This window comes from Dendroctonus ponderosae, unplaced genomic scaffold, assembly GCF_020466585.1.
Source record: "Dendroctonus ponderosae isolate FM_Combo_2020 unplaced genomic scaffold, Dpon_F_20191213v2 Dpon_F_20191213_3, whole genome shotgun sequence".
Taxonomy (NCBI): domain Eukaryota; kingdom Metazoa; phylum Arthropoda; class Insecta; order Coleoptera; family Curculionidae; genus Dendroctonus; species Dendroctonus ponderosae.
Window position 1 is genome coordinate 10,237,155 of NW_026018508.1, and position 25,228 is coordinate 10,262,382.

Consider the following 25,228-nt stretch of genomic DNA (forward strand, 5'->3'; position numbering starts at 1 on the left):
TTTAGACAATCCAAATAATTGTTATGTTTGATCCACTTTAAGCAGTTTTTACAAATAGCTTAAATATCCTTAAAGAAAGTATTAGGGAGTGCCTCGTAAAATTTGATATAGGTCGGTTTAAGGTGAAATTTTACTCTTGAACTCTGAACGTAAAAAAGGCTCATGGAATTCTCTTTATAGACCAAGGGAGAATAGCTGGCAAATAGACGCTTTTTAAGGAACATTTTGTTCACTATTGAGACCACGTTTACAACAAACGAATTTTAAAATTTCAAGATTTTTGCTGCCACACTCGCCCGATCTGACAACTCTTATTTTTTCTTGAATATGAATAGAAATTAGATTTAGATTTATTTTCGTACTTTATACGCCGCAATAACTCTAGCACATTAAGGTAATATTCAATTATGCTGCATTAATTTGCCATATTTTTTTAAATTATATTTCGTAGATATTTATTACAAATTCTGATTGCTTGAAAAAAAATCCTGAATTAATTTTAGTCAATTTTCGCTCCTAAAAAGTTCTCCACTTGGCTTTGTCTTCTGCGACACAAATGTGACAATATGTTCTTTAGAATACATTTTCTCGCTTCACAATTAGTTTGTGAAATTGGGCAATAAATTGTATACGAATGTCCCGCTTTTAAATGGTTTCCAGTGTATGTAATGCCATGGAGTCTCATTAATTTGACTTTAGTCACTAACACAATTAATATTAATTAGGTAACTGTTTACCGCAATTTTCCTAATCAGTTGAAGTGAGAAACCAAACAACCATAAACAGAAGAACATTTTCCGCTGCCAGCTCAAAACGCAAGCGTTTCAGCTTCATTTTTGAGTACAAGTGAGCCTTTGAAAATTCGCCAAAAATGACTAACAAACAACATACACGTGCCATAGACACAAAGCTGAACAAAAATTTGATGTCGTTTTTCATGTTGTACCGGGTACTTCGATAAGAAATAACCAGAATTCTGCAAGTTTCTTCAACTCATCTAGCGCTATAAAAATGTCGGCCATATAATTAGAAGACATCACCATCAAGCATTTTATATCAGTTGTAAACATTTATAAATCAAAAGTTTATTGGACACTCGAAAATCTTTATTACGTCAGTGCCATAAAACTAGCAGATTTTCCATCGTATATTAAGTTCGATATATATTTTGCTTCACCTAGCGAACTGGCGGCCAGAATTCGATGCTGTGAATTGGCCAAATTTTTTGATCAGTTGGGCTAAAGTGTGTTGAATTTAATTATCACATGGGAGAACGGGAACGATCTAAAAATATGTTTTCACCCGCTAATTAAACCCCTGCCCGGAATCCCTCTAAGGGCCTAAACTGCAAAGGTTTCTCCTATCGGGGTGAATGTTCCTAAAACAGTTTCCAAATGCGTCAATCCGAATCTGAAATAACCTGTTGGAAAAGCGACAGCAGGAGAAATTCAAAAACCCCCAAATGCCAAATCACGCGAGTAAAACTTTCCGCAGCTAAATATGAAATAGTAGGTGGAGTAGAATAATTTGTCCTTGTCCTTTGGTTTATGTGGAGGTTCACAGTGTCCGAATAAACACATCAATATTCCCATTATTTGACGCCAATAAGTTGCTATTTTTGTATTCAACATCAGGTGTGCATATGCACAACTTCATCAGTCCTTCTAGACTAGTTTGATTTCATCAATGGCATTATTTGATCTGTGTGTGTGACTACTTGAATCTGGAGACTTGCATTGAGTGAAAATCAAACAACTTTAGGGCTCATCGAGCCGATGCGAAAATTAACGGAAATAGCGGCGCCAGTAATTGAACAAGTGAGCCATAATATGGTCGCCAAAATATAAAAATATCTCCACACAGAAATAAAGATGTTGGGATAGCATTCAAAATATTGGCTGGAAATGCTATTTTAGACTTTTCGTTGACAACGGACGAGCTGGATAAAATGGGCAGTGTTGGTGACTATCAAAAACCGCAAATGTTTCGACGATAACTCCTGCAAGTAGCAAATTTCAGCTGGAGTTAAAATCCTCAGTCTTTCAAAAATCAATTGATAACAACTGGTGGTTTTCACAGCTTTTAGGTTGTCCTAAAAAAATATCTTCCCAAAGAAAGAAAGGCACTTTGGGACTCCCCACAAGTTGATATAAACTGATGCGGTTTTCACTCAAACCTTTAGTTACTCAGACACAAAACTCGCCTTGAAAATATAAAAAAATCAGATTTATCAACTGTAAACAGTTCGTATAAGCAATCAGTTTTATGCAAAAATAATGTTCGTAACGAATGACGATTTCTAACAGCACTTGCAACAGCTCTCTATGGATGAGGTTTTGTTGATGTTTCGGTAATTAGCCGAATGATCTAAAGTGAAACAAAGAAATGTGCCCAACTACCGAAATAGATGCGATTGCTCAGACTAATTAACATATCATGTTTGTGGCAAGGCTATCAAAAGCCATTGTTTCCATTCAAACATCGGATTTTAGCAATTTAAATCGTAGAAGCTGAGCTGTTTGGAACAATAAAGAAAGCCAGTCTCGATGTCGAAAACAAATAAATGTTTGAGGAAATATTGGGAATGAAACACCTGTATTAACATTCTGCTATTTTCCAGTGCGCTTTCTCCATAGATTTTTCGAGCTTGACCAGAGAAAAATTTTAAGAAACCAGCAGTCGGATGTTTGACTCATTTGTCGAGTTCTGTTACCTATGGAAGTGAGGTGTCGACGTTGAATAATAAGATGAAAAATAAATATGGCCAACAGAGATGCTGCGCTGGAGACGATGCAGTAAAAAGAGATTATTATATCGTAAAATTGAAAAAAGAAAAGAAAAGAAACGAAATAAGAGAAATAATGCAAGTTGACACATCATTAATCAATAAAATTGAAAGGAAGCAACCACTATGGTATGGACACATGAGGAGGGAAGGATCAGAACAGAATATCACAACAAATTTGAACATGGAAACTTGCCAATAGAAGGAAAAAAGGACGACCAAGAAAAAGTTGGGAAGCGCATGAAGCAAGATATATAGAAAATAGGACTGGAAGAGAACGGACGGGTTTGGAGAACCTCTTGGAATTGTATACAAGCCCCATTATGCTAAGAGTAAAAAATGCTAAAATTACTCCTTAATTCACTCATTTTTTAAAAAATATTTTTTCCTCTATTCCGATATGGATCTTTATTGCCTTATGAAGAATGTCTGCAACGCGGTGGGAGAGGAGCCAATAAAACAATATGACGCTAAAAGAAGTGTGGTACAGTGCATATTGGAAAATTAAGTTGTTCACATTCGACATTCAAGTGGCCTTCCAAATGATTTTTTTGCAATCTTTTAATAGACAACATATGCAAACTGTTGCAGAAATAGTTCAGTATTAGACCAACTTTTGTCCATAAACATATGATTGCTCACAGACATAAATAAAGGATTTTGTAGATAAGTTATAAAACAAAAAGCAGAAAATCAGTCGCGACGTTATTACGCAAACACATCAAATGTTTGCATTAGTCCAAAGAAACTGAAAGTATTAATGCGGAAACGTATCAATCATTTCGCTGATTTGTGTTTACTTTAGTGAATCCGAGCTTGCAACGTATCATCAACATGAAAAGTGTGGTTATATAATTTTCAATGTAATTCCTCAAAATGTTTCAATCAATTTTGACGAATATTAAACAGGCATTTCCCGACACGTTAAAAACCGCTTCAGTAAGCATAACACTCAAAGAAAATAGTTCCGAAAAATCAACCGAGATTTAACACAATGAAATTAGCAAGTGCTATTCATGGCAGGAAAGATGATATTAGTTTGATTTCATGGATTACCTTATCTGGTCTAAAATTAATTTATCTTTTGTTATTTAAGTGTTTGTCATAAGCAGCGCAATTTGTGTTAGGTATGATAAGGAGAATTGTACTTATCGTTTTTGCTTATAAAGACTGCTCAGGCTGTTTAAAATTTATTAATTTCTTAGGGAGAAGCACGAAATAAATTCTAAAACAATTTAAGTATAACACGATAAACAGCGTTTTTGGAGAACTTCCACAGAACAAGAGAATTTTAAATATTGCAAGCATTTCATTTTAATTAATAATTTGCGCTTGTACACAATGTCTTGTTTAAAAACATGTTTAAAAAGCTCTCTTAAAATGTAGCCAAAATAAGCACCATTTATGACAATTTCATTCACTTTGTAATAAGTTTAAACCTTTTCCATTGCCTAGATGCTTCCTAAAATCAATCGCTAACGCGGTCTATTGGGACAAAATCTGGACTTAATTCGGGCCAGCCTAAAATCCGAGCTTTCACAAAAAATACGCACTACTAATAAAACATTTATTAAATGTTCGAAACTTAGTTTTGGCTGCCGGATTCAATATATTTACTTTTCAATATCGCCGATGTCCGCTGTCAAAATGTGCGACGATTATTTTTATTTTTAATATTTAATTGATTGGATAGATTTTGACATTGAAACCGATGTCTCAAGGCGACTATTTTGTGTATTTTTCGAATCAAACAAATAGGTAACGTTTCGGCAAACATTTCCAGCGCTGAAATAAATTTTCCGACGGGCTGCTAATTTATCGTTAATGTATAATGTAGTGTGGACAAAATAACTGGCGCTTAAGCCTGGAATATTTGATAACGAATGTACCTGGGTAATGTGGTATTAATATTGTCTCGTTGGTTTTAATTATCGCGATAACTATGTGCAAGCAGTGGTTTGGTGTGCCTTTATTTTTTCGGAAATTTTCTCACTAAATCGTTGCTGGAAAAGTAGCTTTCTCCGCAGAAAATCAATTGCGATAAAGCCTGAAAAAATTAATGGTAGACATTTTTTTAGTTTGAAACTGTCGAAGCTTTTTTTAAATGAAACAAAATGTCTTTGTTTGCTGTTGCAAATTAATGCGCGCAGTAAATTACTGAACTGTGTTGCAGATATATACTGATTATTCAATGACAATACATTTCCTAATTTAAACTATTCTGTTTAATTGCTTGATTATCTCAATTGGTCATAAATTGGATCAATTACTTTACTCACGTCGACCTGCATTGTTGAATATAATGTGATTGCTACGCAATACGACAAAGAGATAAAACGGAGAAGCGGGATGAAGCTAATATGGGTCAGTGCGCTTAGGGAAATTTGTATCGCATTTTATTCATTTATTGATAGTGGAGGAATAATCCCCATTCGATTGTTCTATAATTAGCCCGATTTATAGAAAAAATAATTTATTGATCCTTAATTTCAACAGTTTTACGCATTATATTACACGAAGTTTTCCACGTGATTTAATGTTCAGTAGTAATTCAAGTGGCTGAGTATTTATGAAAATAATATACGTCCTGATAAGAATTGAGAGATATTTACTAGACATGTCATCAATCTTTGTAGTTCATATTTACTGAACTGAATTTTTCTGATAAATATCGCCATTTGCAAACTGTATTTGCCGGTATAGTCACGATGTTTATCTTGGGATTTACTTATTTAGGCAAAATAGTGTAAACTTTTCAATAAAGGAATCAACAAATTCCTACAGCGACCTGGACAATACCTTGTATGTTTTGACAAAGTAAAAGTTTCCGTAATTTTCAGTTAATTATTTCAACTTGTTCAAATTATATTTGGTGGTTTATTCTTAAACTCATTCGCTGCTAAAAGTTTCCGATTACTTACAAGACTTTTTATACCGTAGTTAAGGTAAAGAGTAAAATATTCTCTTTCAAAAATAGTGCTGCTGGTCAGTGTAGGCAAAGATAGATATTTTATTTCACTATTTCAACCTGACAATTAATTAATGTGTTACAAGCAATTATAATATATTGAATATCAGAAAGTACCGACTCCATAGTGAGCTTTATTTTGAAAAAGTCGCTTTTGAGATTTCTACGGTGAAGTAAGTAAACATTTATTCCTTCAAACTATTGATGTAAAAATAATGGGAAGCTCCAAATGGACGATTGCTACAGATGTTTACAGATGTTTACAGATCACTTTATATATTGAATGTGTAGTTTCTCTAATTTATGGATTTTTTTTTAATTAGCCAGAGAATGACAGTTATCAGCAAGTGGAAAAAATGTTGCAGTTATTTTTTTCTTATAGGATCTTACTAATAATTAAAATGCTTTAAAATATCATTTAAAGGTCAAAGAAATAACAAATTGCGATTAAAACTACAAACGATTCAGATAAAATTACCGTCTAAAAAACTACAGCGAACTACTTATGAAAATAATAGATACGCGGCCAAATTGGCCCCAATTTTGGAATTGAATAACGTCTAATTGCTGCCCGCGATTTTATTTCTGCTTGAAGCTTTAAATAGTTCAATTATTTTTCTGTCAGTCTATGTTTTTGTCAAAATTAGGTGCTTGAGACAAAGTTCCTACAGAATGAAAAAGATAACAATGGAACGAAAAATCTACTTTTTGGATTTGTGGTGATTTTGAACATGTTTTCTCTTGGACTGATTCTTAATATCTGGAGCCACTGTTGAAGCTAAAACTTCATGATCGACTTTTCTTGTCGAACATTTCAATATACAGAACTGCATGAATGAACAGACTGCTTGAAAATAAACTTTACTTAATTTGAGTTTTCCTGAATCTGAGATTTTCCGAGCCGATCGATTAGGATCGGTTGCACTTCTATGCAGCCCTGTAAACTGATTTTTTCTCTTAAGTCGACTATCAAGTTTTGGCTTTCACGTGAGCTCTAGATTTGATTTTTTGAGAAGAAGTAATTAAATGAGACAGTTGAAAATTGCAAAAACCGTTTTGAGATATGAAATCTATCAACACTAAGGGCATATCCCTTAGTGTTGAAACCCAAAAACCCGCCGAAAAAGCCCATCCAAACTTTTTTGGTATGGCATAAAAAAATTAGCATTGCTTCATTTTTCACCCTGTAGAAACGTTATTTAAAGTATCTTTCATGCAAAATTCAATATTTAACAGCAAATAGAATTTATCCAATTCCAAAATTATGGCAAATTTAGCGATGTAATGTTTATTTCGATCAGTAGGTTAAAAGGTTAGATACTATTTCCATTAAATTTTCATAATTATTTCCGTACACAATTAGCTTCGATTTAATGCATTATAATTAGTTGCAGAGATTTGGCCAATTAAAAAAAACTATTTTACAAATTACTTATATTTAAAATAGAACTGTATTATTTAATTTATTATCAGAAATATTTGGTGTTAATGGGACAAATTCATTTTTTAAGCCATAAATAATCTACTAAAAATCACACTAAAAAAATTCATAAATATAGCATTAAATGAGAAAATTTATATTCAAGAAATTTGCGACTCTTCGTGCACCTCAAATTTGAAATAAAAATTAATAAACATCGGTTTTTGCAATAAGTAAAGGAACAAAAGGTAGTGAAATCCTCGTATTTTCTCATGAGAAGCTGCTTTATGAAGGTTTCTTTGTGTCTAATTGCAGACGATGCAGACACCCAGATGTATTTTTAGTGAGCTGGAGACAAACGAAATAAGTCCAGAGAAGAGCTTTACAAGAAGCTGTTTATGCACATTTTTAAATTCAATTGGCAATAGTATGAGGCAAAAACATGCGTTGTTTTATTGAAGAGAAAATTTTTAATTTAAATAAAGCCGATTATTTAAGTAAACTTAAAATTGAGAATGTTGTTTTCTTTCTTTAATCTTGGCAACACTAAATAACTGACCTAGGAAAAGTAAATATGTAAACTGTCCTCGAAGAACTACAATTTGCAAGCAATTATTTTTAGCTGCCCAATTTAAACATCTGTTAATTAGGTTGTCTGACTACACATTGGTCTGTGATGTTACGATGTCAATGCCAACTTAACTGGGAAATCAAAAGAGTTCTGTTTTCGCGGTCATTGCTTGAAACTGGTGAGTTTTTCGGGATTTTAAGCAGTAGCAGAAAATTTTCTTGGCGTTTTGCAAGCACGAGTGGCTTGTAGCCTCAAGGGAGTAAGAAAAAAATTAATTCGAAAAATTCATCAATTTTATCTCGCTAGGAAACTACCACAAAACCTAGGTCAGGCGGCTTAAATAATGAATCCATGAAGCTTTTATGGAGTAACTAAAATCATCTACTATTACCACCGCTTGTAACGTACTTTTCAGCTCAATAAGGGCTGAGAAGCAGGCTTCCAGCCTTGAAATTCTCGTCCTATTTAGCAGGAAACAGCACAACAAACATGCTTTGGTTTGGCAGCGAAATAAATGTCTATCTTTGCTTTGGGTGAAAATACGACTTGAGAATAGCATTCCTCAAGTTGGACTTACTACGAAACCGAATTCGTAATGGTTTATCATGAAAATCAAAGGGAATTTTGATCAGATGATTTAATCCAAATGGCGCACTGAATCCGGGGAAAAAACACTAGAAAACTTTGCACTGACGGTCATTACGGAACTTCACAGGAATGATACACAACACAATTATTTACTTATTGAAACCCAGCACAGCGCCACGATTACCCAATACTAACGAGCAAAATTTAATTTGCGAGCGAGTAAAAGTTCGAAATATCAGCGAAATTCCCACGACACGCGAGACGTTTTTACTTTCCGCGATTTTAAAACAACTAGCAAGTCGGTATGGTTAAGTCTATAGATATCAGATCGGGCGAGTAAAACACTCCACATGTGACGGTGAGGAAAAAACACGATCGTGGAAGTCGAAAAAGTGATGGTGGTGGTACTGCCAGTCGATTGTTTGCATTTACTTGTTATTGCACATTTTTTAATTTTTTTAAACCGATATCAAAATATATTGATAGGCAGGTATAGTTGCTTGACGAGATTGACGAGACATGTAGGCACCTTTCCTGCGCTCTGCATCATCGAAAATACATTCTTAAATATACGCCTTTTAAGTCAGTAAACTGGTCTGAATGAAAGGTTTCTCTCCGTATCTCTGTTAAAATATATAGGGCAATTTCCGATGATTTTCAGTTCGAGTTCAAAAACTTTGCATATTATTAAATAAATTTTATTACTCTGTATAGATCCCAAACGAAGCATTTTATCATTATTTATTATATGGATTATATTTTATTGAATAGGGGAAGTCCTGATTATCATCTAGTTGATGTTAACATTCAGTCTTATACAATGAACAACAGGCCAGAAATTTAATGAAATCGAAAAAAGGATGTTTGAACTATTAATAAAAATAAAATTATTTTTTGTAGTTTTGACGCCCAATATTTTTACGACCTTTAAAAATTATCAGGAAATATTTAAAAAATAGTATCTACCTATATAAAACAGTTCTACGCTGCTATTAAGATCAAGAAAAGACAAAGTTTAAAAATGGTTATTATTTTACTAGAAAAAATCATAGAGAAAACTACCAAAAAAAATGAGAAGAGCGCATATGATTTCAAAAGTCCTAAAAAATCGAATAAATTTTGGAAAAATGTGGCCGTTGCAAATAATGTCCTACTATCCAAAGAAAGCTACATTTTCCTAGATCGTTCTACATTCCACTGATACGCAGTTGCATATAAAACAAATCCCACGATTTAGTTACTTTAGACGCGCTTACCATATTTTTTTCCGCAAATATTTTATTGTTCTACATTTACAACCAGAAAATATCTTGCAGCAGTAAATAAATGCTGTTCTCATATTTTGATCGGTATCTGTAAATAATAAAGCAATTAGCTTTGTTTCAACTTTTTGTCGGCACATTTACACTTTACTTTGCGAGTAACCTATCAGTAGGCTGATGCCTTGAATGCTGCATTAAAATTTAATGCCAGCAGTTATTCTGGTCTCAATGTTCCAAATTTCAGTCTATTGTTCTTTCAGCAAACTACACTAAAAGGTTATTTTAGTGGATATTTACTGGGATCAAGGTTGAAACGTTTCATATTTTTATAGTGTTCATTTTATTTTGTAAAGCTTCTTCTATGTCGTGAAGCTCGGTATAAAGTTTGAATTTTTTCGCCTACTTACGCAGGGTTATTCAATTCAGGGCTTTTGAAGATTTTTTATTGGTTGCCACGTGAGAAAACGTTGCAAATACGGGCTGACAATTATTTCCAAAGGTTGAACAGTAATTTCGTTAAAGTTGCATGATTCGGTACTTTTTGAAAAAAACCGATGGCGTAAAAAGATATGAATTTTTCGCGAAGCGTTTAAATAATCACGGGCAAAGCCGAGATTTCAATTCAGGTGTTAAGTATCTAGTAATAATAATTTACCTTTGTATGGAATTATCGGCAAATTTTCACCAACAAATCAGACTTTTATGGCGAAATCCATTGTCTATATCACACGCCATGGGGCTAGAAGTGAAACAGCAACCCGTTGGATTTACCGCATTTTACCTGCCGTGATGTATCAAATAAATTGGTCCCAGAACACGCTACCGAATCGATTTCACAACTAAACCTGTCTTTCGCATTTCGGAGCTAATCGATGCACTTGTTTTCACCTTTTTCCACAAATCAGCAGCTAAGGCTAAATCGGGATTTTTCCTTTCAGTAACGAATTTCCAGACTTTTCAACTCGACTGCAGACAATCTGGCTATTATGTTCAGGCTAACAGCATTTTGCTATAATGGAAATTATACAATGCTTTCTAGGCGATTAGAATTCCAGATTTAATCGAATAGATGTTCAAATGATAAAACGGAAATTCTGTTCAAGTGTTTTAAGTTGCCCTTACATTATCCCGGTTCTACGCAAATTTAGCAAAACAAATTATGTACCATTAATTTGTTTAGGTTTATTTTTTATGTTCGAGAAGCGACAACCAAAATTCAAATGAATATCTTGATCGCTACTTATTTTCTAGACGCTGTTGGATACATTAACAGATTCAAATTGAAACTGAAAACTTTTTCGCACCATTTTTCGAAGCAATGTTGTTATTTTCCAGATTTTCTAAATTGTCCAAGATATTATGGAAAGCTCTGCTGTTTCCCTCGAAACAAACTCCACAAACCTTCAAAACGTTAGAGCGAAAATTTCCCGTTGAAGTTTATTGACAAAGAACCGCACACCATCATGGCGTTCTCCTCTTCAAATTAAAGCGGAATTAGCTTGATTTATATAACTCAGATGCCACCCACGGAGCAATTTCCATACCTCATTGTACAATTAGAATAAGGTTAAATGGGGAAACATAAATTTTCCCTAGTTCTGGCTCCAAAGCTCAGGTATGCTGACAATGAAAGTACGTAAGGCAAGTTATCTTGTCTGAGGCAGTTGAAAACGTTAAATTGCATATAACTAATGGCACCATTTGCGAATCACAAAAATAGTGTTTTATTCTAAAGAAAATAAAATGTACTTTTTCGTCGCCAATCAAATCTTGCATAGACTTATGTTCATTACTTACCTCAAACCGGCCAATTTTTCCTCAATTTAATCACTTATTATCAAGTGATATGTTATGGACTTCACAACTAATTTTTCGGCGGTCTGATTTTGTCGCATTTTTGATAAACGAGTTTAAAATTACTTAAAATTTCAAAAAAACCAGAGAAATTTAGAAAAACTTACCAAAAGAGGTTGAGGATCGGTTGATCTGTGTTCTTCTTCGGAAGGAGAACCTGAAAATCAAACGCTATTTGAAAAAGTAATATTTTAAAATATTTTGCTCGCACATATACTGAGTGCTTCACAAGTAGTCCCTCAAACTTTAGGACGTAATTGCTGGTATTATATTAAGAGAAAGATATAAGTTTTATTAAAAAATATGACAATTTATTAATATCACCGATACCGCTTAGAGCATTGGAAGAAAATTATGCACGTGTCAGTCAGTAGCTGTTCATTAGCAATGCTTCTACTAAAAGAAACATGTTTTTCCTTCAGTAGTTGCACGCCTAACCAACATTAACTTTTTTTAATTGAGCGTCTTTAATTTATCAAAAAACCTAATTTTAGTTCATCATTGCTTGTTCAATTTCAAGCAACAAATCTATCTGACCTTTTCTTCGTGCAAGGCATAATTTTTACACATGGAAAACATCATTAAAGTATATAAAGCGGTTTCAGAAATATTCAATTTTATGTTTTTCCATTAAACTTTAACCCCCTGTATTTTTAACGATGCTCTTAAGGGCCCTTGTTTATAAAAATGTTTCATCTTAATCTTTTGAATAACTTTGCCATTTTCAACATTTTCCTAACGAAATATTGTGAGAAAAAAATAATTTTTATGGACTTCGTATTTAGTCTGAAACATCGCCGACTCACTAGCCTCTAAAACCCAAAGTAGAAGCTTCAGAAAGTCTTTTCTTTCATAAAAGTCATTTTATTCATAATTTTGTTGTCCAGAAATAGAACTTTCCTTTGTAAACAACTCAAAGGTTACTTCCATATAAAAATTAAAAATAGTGCATATCACACACGAATCATCCAGTTTTATTAAACCTTTTCCCTATTATTGCTTTATTGCGTGATCAGTTTGTCTTATTATTTCACTTCAGCTTATCTGTGTGGCACAGCTTGATTGCCAGATCCAGATAATCACGAACTATTTTTACCGAGAATTTCTGGATTTTACTATCGAACACCAAATATGTACCCACTCGTAAAACCTAGGGAATTACCCGTTATTTTTTATGACTCATATTAGTTTTTTTATAAGATCTTGACTTTTTTAATTTCAGTTTTATAAGTGTTGATTACTTGTAAGTTATTGTAATGCTGTTTTTAAAACTCTTGGAGATTTGAAATTTGTTTTTAATTTTAAATAAGCCTGTGACCAAAGAATTTTGCCATCTGCATTTATCTCCCGCAGATCCAGTGCGTAAGATATAAAAAACGTATTGAGAAAAAACATAGCTTCCCAATAGAGCTAATAGAAATTCTCAATTCAAGAAATACCCTCAAATAAAATAAAGTTTGATAAAAATGTACAAAATAACCATTGATAAATCGTAATTGATTCAAGATTATTTGTTTTCATTTGACTGACTTCTTCTTTGAAAAAATGCAAAAGTTTTGTCTCGAGCAAAAAATATACCTACCTGTTTATAAAACTTTACACAAACAAACACTTAAACCAACTGTTTATTGCTCAGTTTTTTGTACAATTCCTTCTGAGAGTAATATTTATTCAATCAACCTTTTTCTCTATTGCTCAATTCCTTTTCAAATTAATGTTTACTCATTGAGCTACGCTCTGACACAAATGACCTTAGAAGTTTTATTTACTTTACTATTAATGGTTCTGAAAGTATTTTTTTAAGTTCACCGAAACACTTACTCAACAAAAAATTATCGAAATACCGAATCAGACAAATGGCACGCGAACTAGTTTAATAACCAGGTAAGAAGCGAAGAAGCACGTTTAAGTCCATGAGGAAGCTAATTGAAACACTGTTAGAATGAAGGTAAATATTTTACAACACGCATATATGTTTTCCACCTCTTTCCCGCTTTTCTGGATAATAACCCCTTGCGACGCTACAAGGGTGGTTTCGAATTGTTTCTTTTCATTCTATTCAAGTCAGGCTAGAATTGATCGTTAATGGGGCTAAAATTAGAATGGGCAGCTATTTTCCATTAAGGGATCTATTAATGTTTCAAATGCGATATATATTTCATTTCCTTCAGGTCTATATTTATGCCTAATATGTCAGTTATTCTCTATTAGAGTTTAAAGGCCAAGTGCTGGTTTCCTCAATCACCACTCAAGTTATATGGCATGGAATATTCGGAATAAAATATGTAGAGTTTAGTTGGCGACTTGAAGTTTATATTTTCAGAACTTTCCAGCTTGAATGTTGCACTTTGCAAGAAATTAATCATTTCACAAACTCCAAGTCAAGATTAATTTTCCAAGATGCACACAAGAAAAATTAACGTGTTTTTTACTTGCTGGTAACTTTCAGAAGAAATTAAGAATCACAAAATCTCCTTCGCAGTTGCGCTGATCCTAAATGATTGATTCTCCTTTTCCCAAATAAATTGATTATTATATGATTTATTTCCTTAAAACTCATTTGGCTAAAAACCGATAACAAAGCAAATGTGTAATAAAACAGTTACTCGCTTTCGCTCCTTGTAATTGATTTACTGCAATGAATCTCTATTCGATCCTGCCTAACAACGACTGAAATTCTCTCATGAGTTTCGAACTATAACTACAGTTTTCCATCCTGGAGGTAAAATTAATTAACTACACTTTCCTAAGTTTTAACGAAATGGTTTGAGCGTACTCTGCAAAATGAAGAGCGCTATATTCATTATCGTTGGAAGCTGCATATGCTTTTTCCAGCTATAAATTACCCAGCCTCCACTGTACCCATTGTCAGATCGAATAATTTATAAGAATTAAGGGAAATATGAGGAAATTTCATTGTTCAGCTATTATTGCCTACGGGAATAATTCATTTTCCTATCTACCAGTTTAGTGTTTTATCCTAGTTTCAGTTGAAAGATGTGCATGATAATATTGAATCAATTTGAAACGATAAAGCGACTAAATGCGTTTTAAGACCGTGTTTTACGTCCCAAAATAATAAATAACAATTTCATTTTCCTCTTTACTTTCAAAGTACGCACTTAAAGAAATCCAATCAATTAACTTCGAAGAAGCAGATGTTTTGAGCCAAAGTCTTCTTCTCAAAAGTTGTGACGGAAGCACTAAATTCGAGATACTACATGCATTTGCTAAAGCAAAGGATAGAAAAATGCTAATTTTTCCTGAAATTAAGAACGAGGCTTTTCGCCTCTTTGAGGGGAAGCTTTTCGCAGAGGAAAGCATAGCCCCTTGCGACTATTTCCTGCTTCCAAACCTAAAGAATTGGCTGGGCGGTAAGAGATTTGGGTCCAATGAAGAGGTCATCATTTAAACAAACGCATATTTTGAAGACCTCGAGAAATTATATTATTTGGAAGGGATAAAAAAGTTGGGAAAACGCTGGACTAAGTGTACCTATCTATAAAAAGGAGATTATTTTGAGAAATAAAACGTTTTTTGGCCGAATTTTTTTTTTTACTCGACGAGTCATTAACTTATCATACGACCCTCTCATTTAGCTTGATTATTTCACGCTGTTTTTTCCAAGCTTAACATCTTAATCAGGATTTTCCGCGGTCTGTATGCGAACGGAAATCTATTTTGTCGCAGTAGGTGGAAATCAGGGTTGTAGTTTATATTTTACATTATAAGTAACATTTATGTTGCTCGCATGTGCAGCTTTGCTGATTTTTTGTCACTGCTTTTGCGGTTTTCGCAAGGTTTGTATTGGAGCTTTTGCGGAATTATTGCGGTGATTTTATACAGCGGCTTACCGGTAAAGGTATGAATCATTGGAAACTTTTTGAAATAGTTTAATTGGCTACTCACTACTTGTATCCAGTTTATAAATCAATACAATTTTTTCCAGTACTCCCGGTAACTCTTTAAAATGCTTCAATTGTTTAAAAAGTAGAGTTGCACTAGCAAACCTGTTTATGAAAAGAAAACAAAGAAACAAAAGTTACGTAGTTTTAACAGAATTTTCGCCTCGACCATTAGCAGTAGTAATAATTAGGTCAAATCTTCGTTTTATTCGATATGAACACGCCACTATAACATCGTTCAAACTTCATTAGTTCCGCGTGCAAATCCCGACTCAATCTTTTTGCCTGGAATTTTGATCCAAACTCCATTAACACGAAGGTTATCTGAGATTATTAGAATGCCGGAAGCGCAACATATCCAGTTGATAAAAGCAATTTTGGAAGTTTTTGTGGGCCCATTTATTTTTGTATAGAGAGCAACGCATTAATCAACACGAAGCTAATGCGGCTTTGTCATTCTGTCGGGGGCAATATATTAGAGACTTGAGGTAGTTTTTACTCCACTTTAATACTTAGAGCCCATTGTTTCTGACTAGAAACTAACAGTTTTGGGTATCGGAAATTTTTCACAGTAAATTGCTTACAGTGAAATTAATTTTATTCAGCAATTTGAAAATTTTTTCGTGTCGTTAGTCTTAGATGTAGAGAAGCGTTCTGTGATGAAATTATGTTTTTACTTAATTTAATGTACAATTGTATCTTGACCCCCAAACTTTACCATGAAAGTGCCAAATATGTCCCCAATTATACATTCCATTTTTACGCACGTAAATTCCCTTGTGTGTCTTATTAATCAAAAAGAGGTCAATATTTCGAAAATTCTTCAAAACGTTGGCATGAATTTAAACTATACAGGGTGTCCCGTAAGCTCATGATCAAAAGGGTACTGCGATATTCTTTGGACCAAAAGAAGACGATCTGACCTAACTTTTATTAACAAAAAATGTCTGGCTCCTCTGCTATTGATGGTCAAAGTTCTTCAAAAAATGTATCTTTTTTCAAATATCGGGTGAATGGTACGATGTATTTTAGTGAAACTCGCTGTGAATTTTTTCTTATGTAAGGCTCACATTTTGATGAAACAATCGAGTTCAGCCGTTTTGGACAAGTGGTGAATTCTTGAGTGTTCTTCTTGAGAGAACTTTTTAGTTTGAGGATGAAATCAACTCATTTTTTTTAGCTTGATGCACTAATCACTTATTCACAATTTTGTGCTCTTTGTAAAATCTTGTAGCGTTCATAGTTTTAGCGAAAAAAAATATTTTTCTTTCCTTGCCACTTAACAATGTTAGACATTAACTGCAAATATCGTGATACGAGGCCTAAAATAATTGTCAATCAATCTCACAAATTCGTTTTGAATGACCTTTTCTAATAAGGAAGTGACCAATATGGTCAAAATATTAAGGTTTTGCGAAGACAATTTGCGTGAAAGCGTACGCGTTTACGCGGCGCATATTTGCAGTAAATGTCTAGCATTGCTAAGTGCTAGAAAAGAGACATAATTTTTTACGCAAAAACTATGAATGATACAAGATTTTACAAAGAACACAAAATTGTAAACAAATGATTAGTACATCCACCTAAAAAAAATGACTTGATTTCATCCTCGAACTAAAAAGTTCTGGTAGGTTTCGGACCACGACACTCAAAAATTCACCACTTGTCCAAAACGACAGATCTCGATTGTTTCATAAAAATATGAGTCTTACATACATATCTTACAAGAACAAATTCACAGCAAGTTTCACTTAAATACATCGTACCACTCACCCGATATTTCAAAAAAGATAATTTTTTTGAAGAACTTTGACCATCAATGTCAGAAGGGCCAGACATTTTTTGTTAAGAAAAGTTAGGCCAGATCGTCTTCTTTTGGTCCAAAGAATATCGCGGTACCCTTTTGATCATGAGCTTACGGGACACTCTGTATTTTTTATTTTAGTCATGGCTTGTTTCTTAAAAATATGGAGTGTAAAAATCGAGCACGATTCTCTGGCCCTTGCATTCAGCAAATTTTCTATCAATTTTTTTTTAATTAGTGATATGCAAATAAAAAAACAGTAACCCAAACTGAAATGTAAAAAATAGTGTAGGAGCTTTGGGAGTACGCAAAAACACATACAAATGCACTTTACGCTCTACAAGATTTTCATGTCAGAACCGCATCTCTTAAGGGTTTACATGTGTATCCTGTACAAGCTGGAGCTTCAGAGCTTTTCTTTATGATCTAACTGAAATATTTAAACAAATTTCACATCTTTGCTACAAGTAAAAGCTTCTGTTAAAAATTTTGTGCAATTAGTAAGGATCTCATTTAAATATTGATTCATCACATAAATAAAAATAGACCGCAAGAAATAATAAAAAAACACTGGACAATTCACCAACTTTTCATGTTGGCAAATAAGAATAGTGAAAATAATGCCAATTGTTGAAACCTGTGAGTTTTTCCAGTTTTTCTTGCCGAAATTCTATCTGTATGTTGTTATTTTTCCATTTTTAGTAAGTTGTAAACAATAATTTATGTACAGAAGTTTAAATCCCTCGATTCTACCTTACAGTTTTCCACCTGATTTCCCCAAAACAGTTAATGGAAAGTTCAGCTAAGGCAAAGCCTTCCGCAATTTCTTTTTGGATCCCGCACTGTTCGCATTTGCAAAGTTTCCAACTAAGTAAATAAATCATTTCGTTCCCCATTTGAGTCCGCCGACTTCTGAATATTCAAAGCCAAGATTTCATATTCTGTCAACTTTGCATTTCAATATTTTAAATGGCGAATATTTATATGAGCCCATTACAGTTTCTTTAATGCAAACTGGTTCGGTTCCGTAATGGCGTTTGAGTGAAAAGGGTCCTAAAACGCGCTATTAATATTGGAGCGATAATAAAATGATCCCAAACTGACCAAGTTAATAATCGGCTAAAACCAAAGTACATTTCAATCAATAAATCCGGCATTACGTGTCGTCCGGTCATGCATTTCATATTTCCATAAATTTCCATCACATTGTGCTCGTTTATCATTTTTGCCCGATATGTGAAAAACTCCACCAGAGTAATTAATGGAAAGATATATGACTTTCTGCACTTGTGCTCACAATATATTCATAATTATTGATGTGATTTTTTTGAAATGTCTTTTGGGAAAAATTGCAAATGTCCAGCAATACAAGCTTATAAACACGCATAATAAGATTTCACTACGTTGAAGTTTGAACTGCGAAACCAAACCAAAATATAACAAGAAAAATATATGCAATTGTATTTTTTAATAAACATGAAACCTATTTTTTACAGAAATTGTTTGCAGTGAGACGGATTTCAAAAACTTCTTCCCTTCCCTAGCATTTTAGTAAAAATCATTTGCTCAACCCTAACAATCTAGAATTGATCAAATTCAGCATAATCTGCCACATCTAAACAATCCCAACCCCTATTTCCATTCGAAACAGACATGAAATCCACGGTCATTTATAATTTGCGCGTTAAAATATGGGTTAATGCCGAATTTTATTATGATGAGACCGGGCCCTTTTCAAATATGAAAATGCGATTAAATTGGGTTGATGAGTAAATTAAATCAACACCTCGCCTACGTGTGTCCTTTGCAATTTAAATACATTCGCATTCTGATTGCCTATTGTCCGCAAATGTTTACTAACGATGCTTTATTGCCTTTTTTTGCTTTTAATGTTGCTTCGCCAAAAAGTAACGAATAGGCACTGGATAAGGACGTTTGAAAACTATCGAAAAAGTCGAGTATTTGAAATTTTTATTAGTAGATTTTTTATAGTGCAAATTGTCTCCACTGATCTTTAACGTTTTTTCCTTGCATCATTCGATATTTGTTGCTGTTTCTATATGGTTTTTGCATGTTCCTGCTGTTTCATTGGCACAATTTAAAAATAGCTCAGTTTGAGTTTTTCAATTAATCCTATGTTTTACTTTTTAATTAATTTATCTCTCAATAGTAAGATGATTCGCTGTATTTGTTACTAGTCAATGTTCATTTCCTTTGCATTTTTTTGTATTTATTTAAAAAATGTGACTAAATTGGAAATATCAATTTGGTCAATGCTTGATGAAGCGCTACTTGATTCAACAAAAACATGTTCATCAAAAAACCAACGGAAACAGATGTTCGTTTAGGCGGTGACAATAAGAAAAACAGTAAAATACATAAATAGTTGTAAAAAAAAATAGTTTAGAGATTTTCGTCTTGTCTTGTTTAGAGAAATTTGCGATAAATTATTTTTTTGCATACAGTTTACTGAACTGCCTTGTAACCTGAGACAATAGAATACATACCTTCATCTAGAATATACGTCGCATATCCAGTAAGGCCCAACGAGTAAAACGCCGTATCAAAATCCTCCTCACGAGTCGAAAATTTTCCGGATCCTAAAGTCCAAACACTCCTATCTCGGTCCCTCATGCTGCAACAATAAGAACTACTTATATGTAGGGAACGATTCATTTTAAGTTTTTACAAAGCAAAAATCTAAACAAAAAAATCTGGTTAAAAGTTTTAAATATTGTGATCCTCTTATGTGAGGAGAATTAGAACTCTAAATTGCTGTTTTTTTAATATTCCTTCTGATTTAACAGTTTTTTTCAATTCGCATTGAATGACAAAATATGTTTGAGTAGTTTGCAATATTTAAGTATTCACTTTTGCCATTGGAGGCAATAAACTACTCGCCCTCTGCTACTCTCTTGCCGGCATCAAAAACCGAACAACCTTTAAAAACACATCGATTGCACATCTACAAGATTGCTTAAACCATTATTAATTAAGTGGAATTTATTGAAAAATTAGGTAAACACCGCTCTAAACAATGCTCAGATCAAGCTTAAAATCAACAGTTTTTACGAAACACTTTAAAAATGTATTTCAAACGATAAAAAACTGAGAGCAGAAGCAAATTCAAGCAAATTTACAACAGAATCAAGATTGAGTACACTAATGGTTTGTTAAGCTCTGGACGGATTCAATCACATGGTGAATGTGACAAAAAATCGCAGGTTTCGGACCGTCCTTTCATTACTGCATTGTATCTGTAATTTTCTTCCCAAATTAGAAATTTATTCAAAATTGCATTTAATCTGAGTGAATTGTTTTTCAAAATCAATTAAAATTTACAAAAAATTTAAAAAAATATACATATTTACATTATATTGTATTTATTTTTTAACACTTTTCAATACATACGCGCCAACAAGGCCAGAAAACCATGATGCAATTACTAATAAATTATTTTTATATGCTGTTTTAATTAGGTAGAATTGTAAATTAAATTCTGGATAATTTCAAAATTCTGGAAAATTCGGCGAAGCCTTCACTCCTGTATTAATTAATTAATTAGTTAAATAACTACAGATATTTTCCTTTATACTACTACACAGTTAATGCGAAATAAACTTATAGGATAAGATCAAAACAACTCTAGATTTTAAAGTGGCAGGCTGACTTTCAATGCTATTTCGAAAATTAAATAAATGCCTTTGAACGCGCATTTTAAATAACTTTGGACGAGTTGTTACTTAAATTGATTAAAAATTCTTTTAGTTCTGATTAAGAGCACTGGAATCACAAATCAACGGGTTTAACTGCGAAAAGTTAGCGTTATCATTTTGCGAAGAAATTAATATAAAGGTCTTTGATGTTTTGGAAGTATTCTGAGAAAGTGGATTTAATTAACAGAAGTTTTTTACTGTCTGACTGTCGGTGAAAAACGTTGGAAAGGGAATGCGGATTTAAAAAAAAATACATTTTGAACTAATTATTTGCCGTTAGAGTGAATACATTTACTTTCATTGCTTGTAAGATTTTACATCGAGAACGAGTGCCTGAAATACCTTATAGGAAAAAACAGTAGATGCCTAATCGTTTAGACGATGATCAGGCCGAAAATGACTTGAAGAAGTCGATGCAACCGCCCGAAGGTTACCATTGACCTAGAAGACAATCTTTCACTGTAGAAAAAGAAAAGTTGACTTCCATCCGACCAAACCAGCTGATCAAGAATCGAGACCAGACTCGCCATCAGCATTGTTTCTTCATACTACACAAGCCGTTATTTATCTCGATTTTATTGATAGGATTAAAGTAAGAGGATTTTTAGTTTTCAGAAGATTAGTTCATTTAATTGTTTTCTATTCAGGTTTAATTAAGCTAAATAATGATATTTCTAATTCTACACAAAAATAAATAGAACTATAAGCAAATATTTCTCAACAGCAAAATTAAACAGTGAAATTGCTTTTCTATGCTGAAATCGATCAACTGCTACGAAAATTTTCACAAAACGGAAAATAAAATACTCATTTTAAAGAAAATGGGATATTTATTGGCAAAAAATTAAAAACTAATCAAGAAAAATCTGAATTAGTCGAATTTTAAGTAAGAAATATTTAGATGAGAGCTCGGGAAAAATGTAGCAAACGCCGAATAATTTTCACCAAAGCCTCACTTAAAACTATACATTTTCCTCGTTTTTTTTTTACTTCTCTTATACTTTATCTCATTTATGGTTTATTGTGATATAGTTTACTAAAATGAATATTAAAATCAACTTAAAATCACAAATTATAAAGAGAATCATATTTTCTTAGAAACATATATTCATGTATGCTTGTATTTGGCAAATCGAAACATTTTCATTATAGACTTCTTTACTTGTAATAATGTTCGCTTTTACTTGTTTTTGCTTTTAAGGAAAAAATGTATTTGTGAATTCTGTCACTTGATGTTAGAAATCTTTTTAATGAAAGTACCAAGAAATAAATATTTAGAGGAACAAGCCTTTGCTCATGTGTATTTTGTATTTTTCATCAATATATTTGATTTGCTGATATTTCATCAACAAATCAAAATATTTTCAAATATGAGTAATTTTAATATTTTTAGAAACATCCACTAGGTACTCGAGGTGCAAGTGATTTTGGTTAAATTTTATACTCAATATTCAAATGGCTTTCAACTCAAAAGGCCAATTCAAAATCTGTTAGAAGTAAGGATACTTATTCAGCTCTTAAATAATTTAATTCGTTTATTCTTGTTTTGAAAATGTTTTGTCAAATATCCTGCTTTATCCGTCTTTCATCCAGTTTTCAGCCTATTACCAAATAAGACAATAATGAAACGAATAATTGTAATTTGCTTTTCTCCTGTCGCTCGTTCTGACCTAATTGATAGTTTTACTATCTCTTAGCGACTTTTCCGCTCGGTTCTAAATCAAACGCAGTTTTTACGGTTGTAACGTTTTACTTTCGAGCAACCACATAACAATTTGCCTTTTGAATTGCTATTTAATTCGTAGAAGACGGTATGAACATTTTTTATTGACTGATTCTTAGAACCGGTTATCCACAACCAACAAACCCCTGAGTTTAACTTGCTCCTAATTGCCAGAACTAAAGAGTAATTAGGAGAGAAAAAAACACCGCAATTAATTACATATTTTTTTTACAATCTAGTGTTTTAAGAAAATTGTATGCCAAAGGTGGTATATAGAAATTTGAGAATTTCATTTTCTTTAAAACTGTATCAACTTCCAAGCCAATTTGTATTTCCTGGAAAAATTCAAGTTTTCGGTTCATAAAAGTTGATTATATTAGATAAGTTTGGTGAATAGAATTCACTCCTTGAATTTAAAGGATTACTCAAACAAATTATTAGGCTTATAATAATTTGAAATTAAAAAAAATTACAAATGCAACTCAATAACAGAAATGCATTAGGACTTATTTTTGAATTGAGAGCTACTAAGGAATTTAATTACTTTAATTAAAAACAACTTCGTGTAATTTATTAAAATCAATAATCTGCGTTAGTTTTCCAGTTGATGGCTATTTTCCGCGGGATTCAATCACTTCCTTAATTAAATCTGTATTACTTTATTTCGAACGCCAGATTAATGGCTTCCATCTCGAAGGTGCGCTTTTCACCAAAATGCAAGAGACTGGCTGACTATAGTTTTGAGAAGAAATGAAAATTTTTATAGAAAATTAAGTAAAACGTGTTATTATTTTATTAAATTACAGCAGAACTGGTTAATTTCACTTTGTGTGGCTCCTATTGGAAATGTGTGTGTTTTGCCTTTATGGAAAGTCACCAAGTTAGTTGTTTAATATTTTTATATAGAGAATGGCTTATGTAAAATGCTTTGAAGACAGCAAATAATTTTCTAAAACATGTCACATTGAAAAATCCAACTAAAAATCACCAACCAAATGAATTTTCTCGAAAAAAATACAAACAGACCACACATACCTCGTAGTTTTTCAATGAAGCCCTATGAAGATTTACGTGTTTAATCAATGGCGGGCACTTTGCACACACACACCATGAACAATGAATTAAACACGCACGTAATTCACCAACTGTAAAACCGCCAAATTATATAATTAAATAGATTACAACTGCAATGTGCGACCGATTTGCTGATCATTTCCGAAATATCATTGAATTCATTGATTAGGGTTACTGATGGAGAAAGCACCTTGACCTACCGGCTCGAATACTGATAATCAGCCAACACACATCTTCACGAAAGAAAGACCCACATGCTAAACCGCGGTCTGGGATAGGAGGTCATTCATTGAAGAGTTTTTCTTCAAGGGATTGATTAATGAAGCGTGTTAGCAGTTTTTTGCATTTTTTATAGTTTTTTCAGAAGTAAATGTCAACACATAAAATTAGTAAGTGAATTTAATTTCCTTTTAATACTATAAAGTATACTGTTTTATATATATAATTTAATAGTAGTGCTAGTAGGGTATGTAAAAAAAGAAGTAGAGACCAGATCGTCATAGGAGTTCAATATTCTAACGATCAGTTTCTCGGATTACTTAAAGGCCTTTAACTGCTGAGGTTCTTCTGCGAGATGAGCGACCTAATTGCACTCATAAGAAACCTTCAATGAAAAATCTGTTTACTGGATGGAATGGAAGAATATCAACTGCGGGAAGAAGAATAACAATCCTAAGATATGCGGCCGATACATTGTTGATTGCAGCAGCTGGTAAACTGATCCGATTTAAAGATTCGCCGGCTTTTCGTTTAACTCTATTTCGCTTTATTCTGTGAATAAAGTCCCGAATTGAAGCCAATAGAGAGCGGCAACAGCACAAGTTTTTATGATGATTATTCTCAGTAATAAAAATACCACTAAAATTAAGCGATCGTCCCTGGTATACCTAGCAATAAAGACAAGACCCAGGCCAGTTACCATGGAGACGAATGCCCTTGTTGCACTCTCACTCTTTCCTTCACGCAGTGTGGAAGATGGGCAAGTGAACTCGGTTTGGTCCGAGTAAGTTATTTGCGTTACGGGGTGCAATCAACATGGACCAACGTTTAGTGACCAAAAACCCACAGGAAAATGTGCAAAAAGTATTCGGAAAACGTTCGAAAAATGAACCATAAATAATGTAGAAAAAGGAGTAAACGTTGGAAAAATATCAGTTTTTACTTTCGCTTGCGTTTCCTTGTGGACCTCGGTAATACTGTGTCTTAAGACAATTTCACCAAAAATCAAAATTTTACATGCGATTTTTTTTAGCTCAATTTTTCCGATGCAAGAAGGTGATAAATATGCATTTATAAAGTGTTTGGATCAATAATAAGAAAGAGATCGTCGGCTAAAGATCGTGAACGCTCAAAAAACGCTTACAATGTGCCAAAAATATTTATTATTTCGGATCTGAAACTTCGAGCATGTTTTTCAATGAGTCCGATGCATTCCTCGCGTCCATGCGCTGAAAATCATGTAAAATTTAAGAAATTTTGAGAAAACGTTAATTTCTTCAAAAAATCGACCTCCACCCTTGCAAAAATTTCGACCAAAAATCAAAATTTTACAAGCGTG

The 25,228-nt window shown here is 33.0% G+C and overlaps 1 protein-coding gene across 2 annotated transcripts in view; it reads right to left on the reverse strand.

Moving 5' to 3' along the window:
- Positions 1-23,872, reverse strand: part of LOC109535746 (pleckstrin homology domain-containing family G member 5) — a 122,807-nt gene extending 98,935 nt beyond the window's left edge. The window contains exons 1-3 of one of the 2 annotated variants that reach the window (XM_019901707.2): positions 23,632-23,872; positions 19,665-19,792; positions 11,556-11,605 (exon numbers count right to left, since the gene is read on the reverse strand). In XM_019901707.2, coding sequence (XP_019757266.1) covers positions 11,556-11,605; positions 19,665-19,791 — 177 coding nt within the window. In that variant the 5' untranslated portion in view covers position 19,792; positions 23,632-23,872. Of the gene's footprint in view, positions 1-8,321; positions 8,787-11,555; positions 11,606-19,664; positions 19,793-23,631 lie in introns of those variants that run through there. The other variant, XM_019901705.2, reaches the window with a different exon arrangement.
- Positions 23,873-25,228: the final 1,356 nt, after the last annotated feature.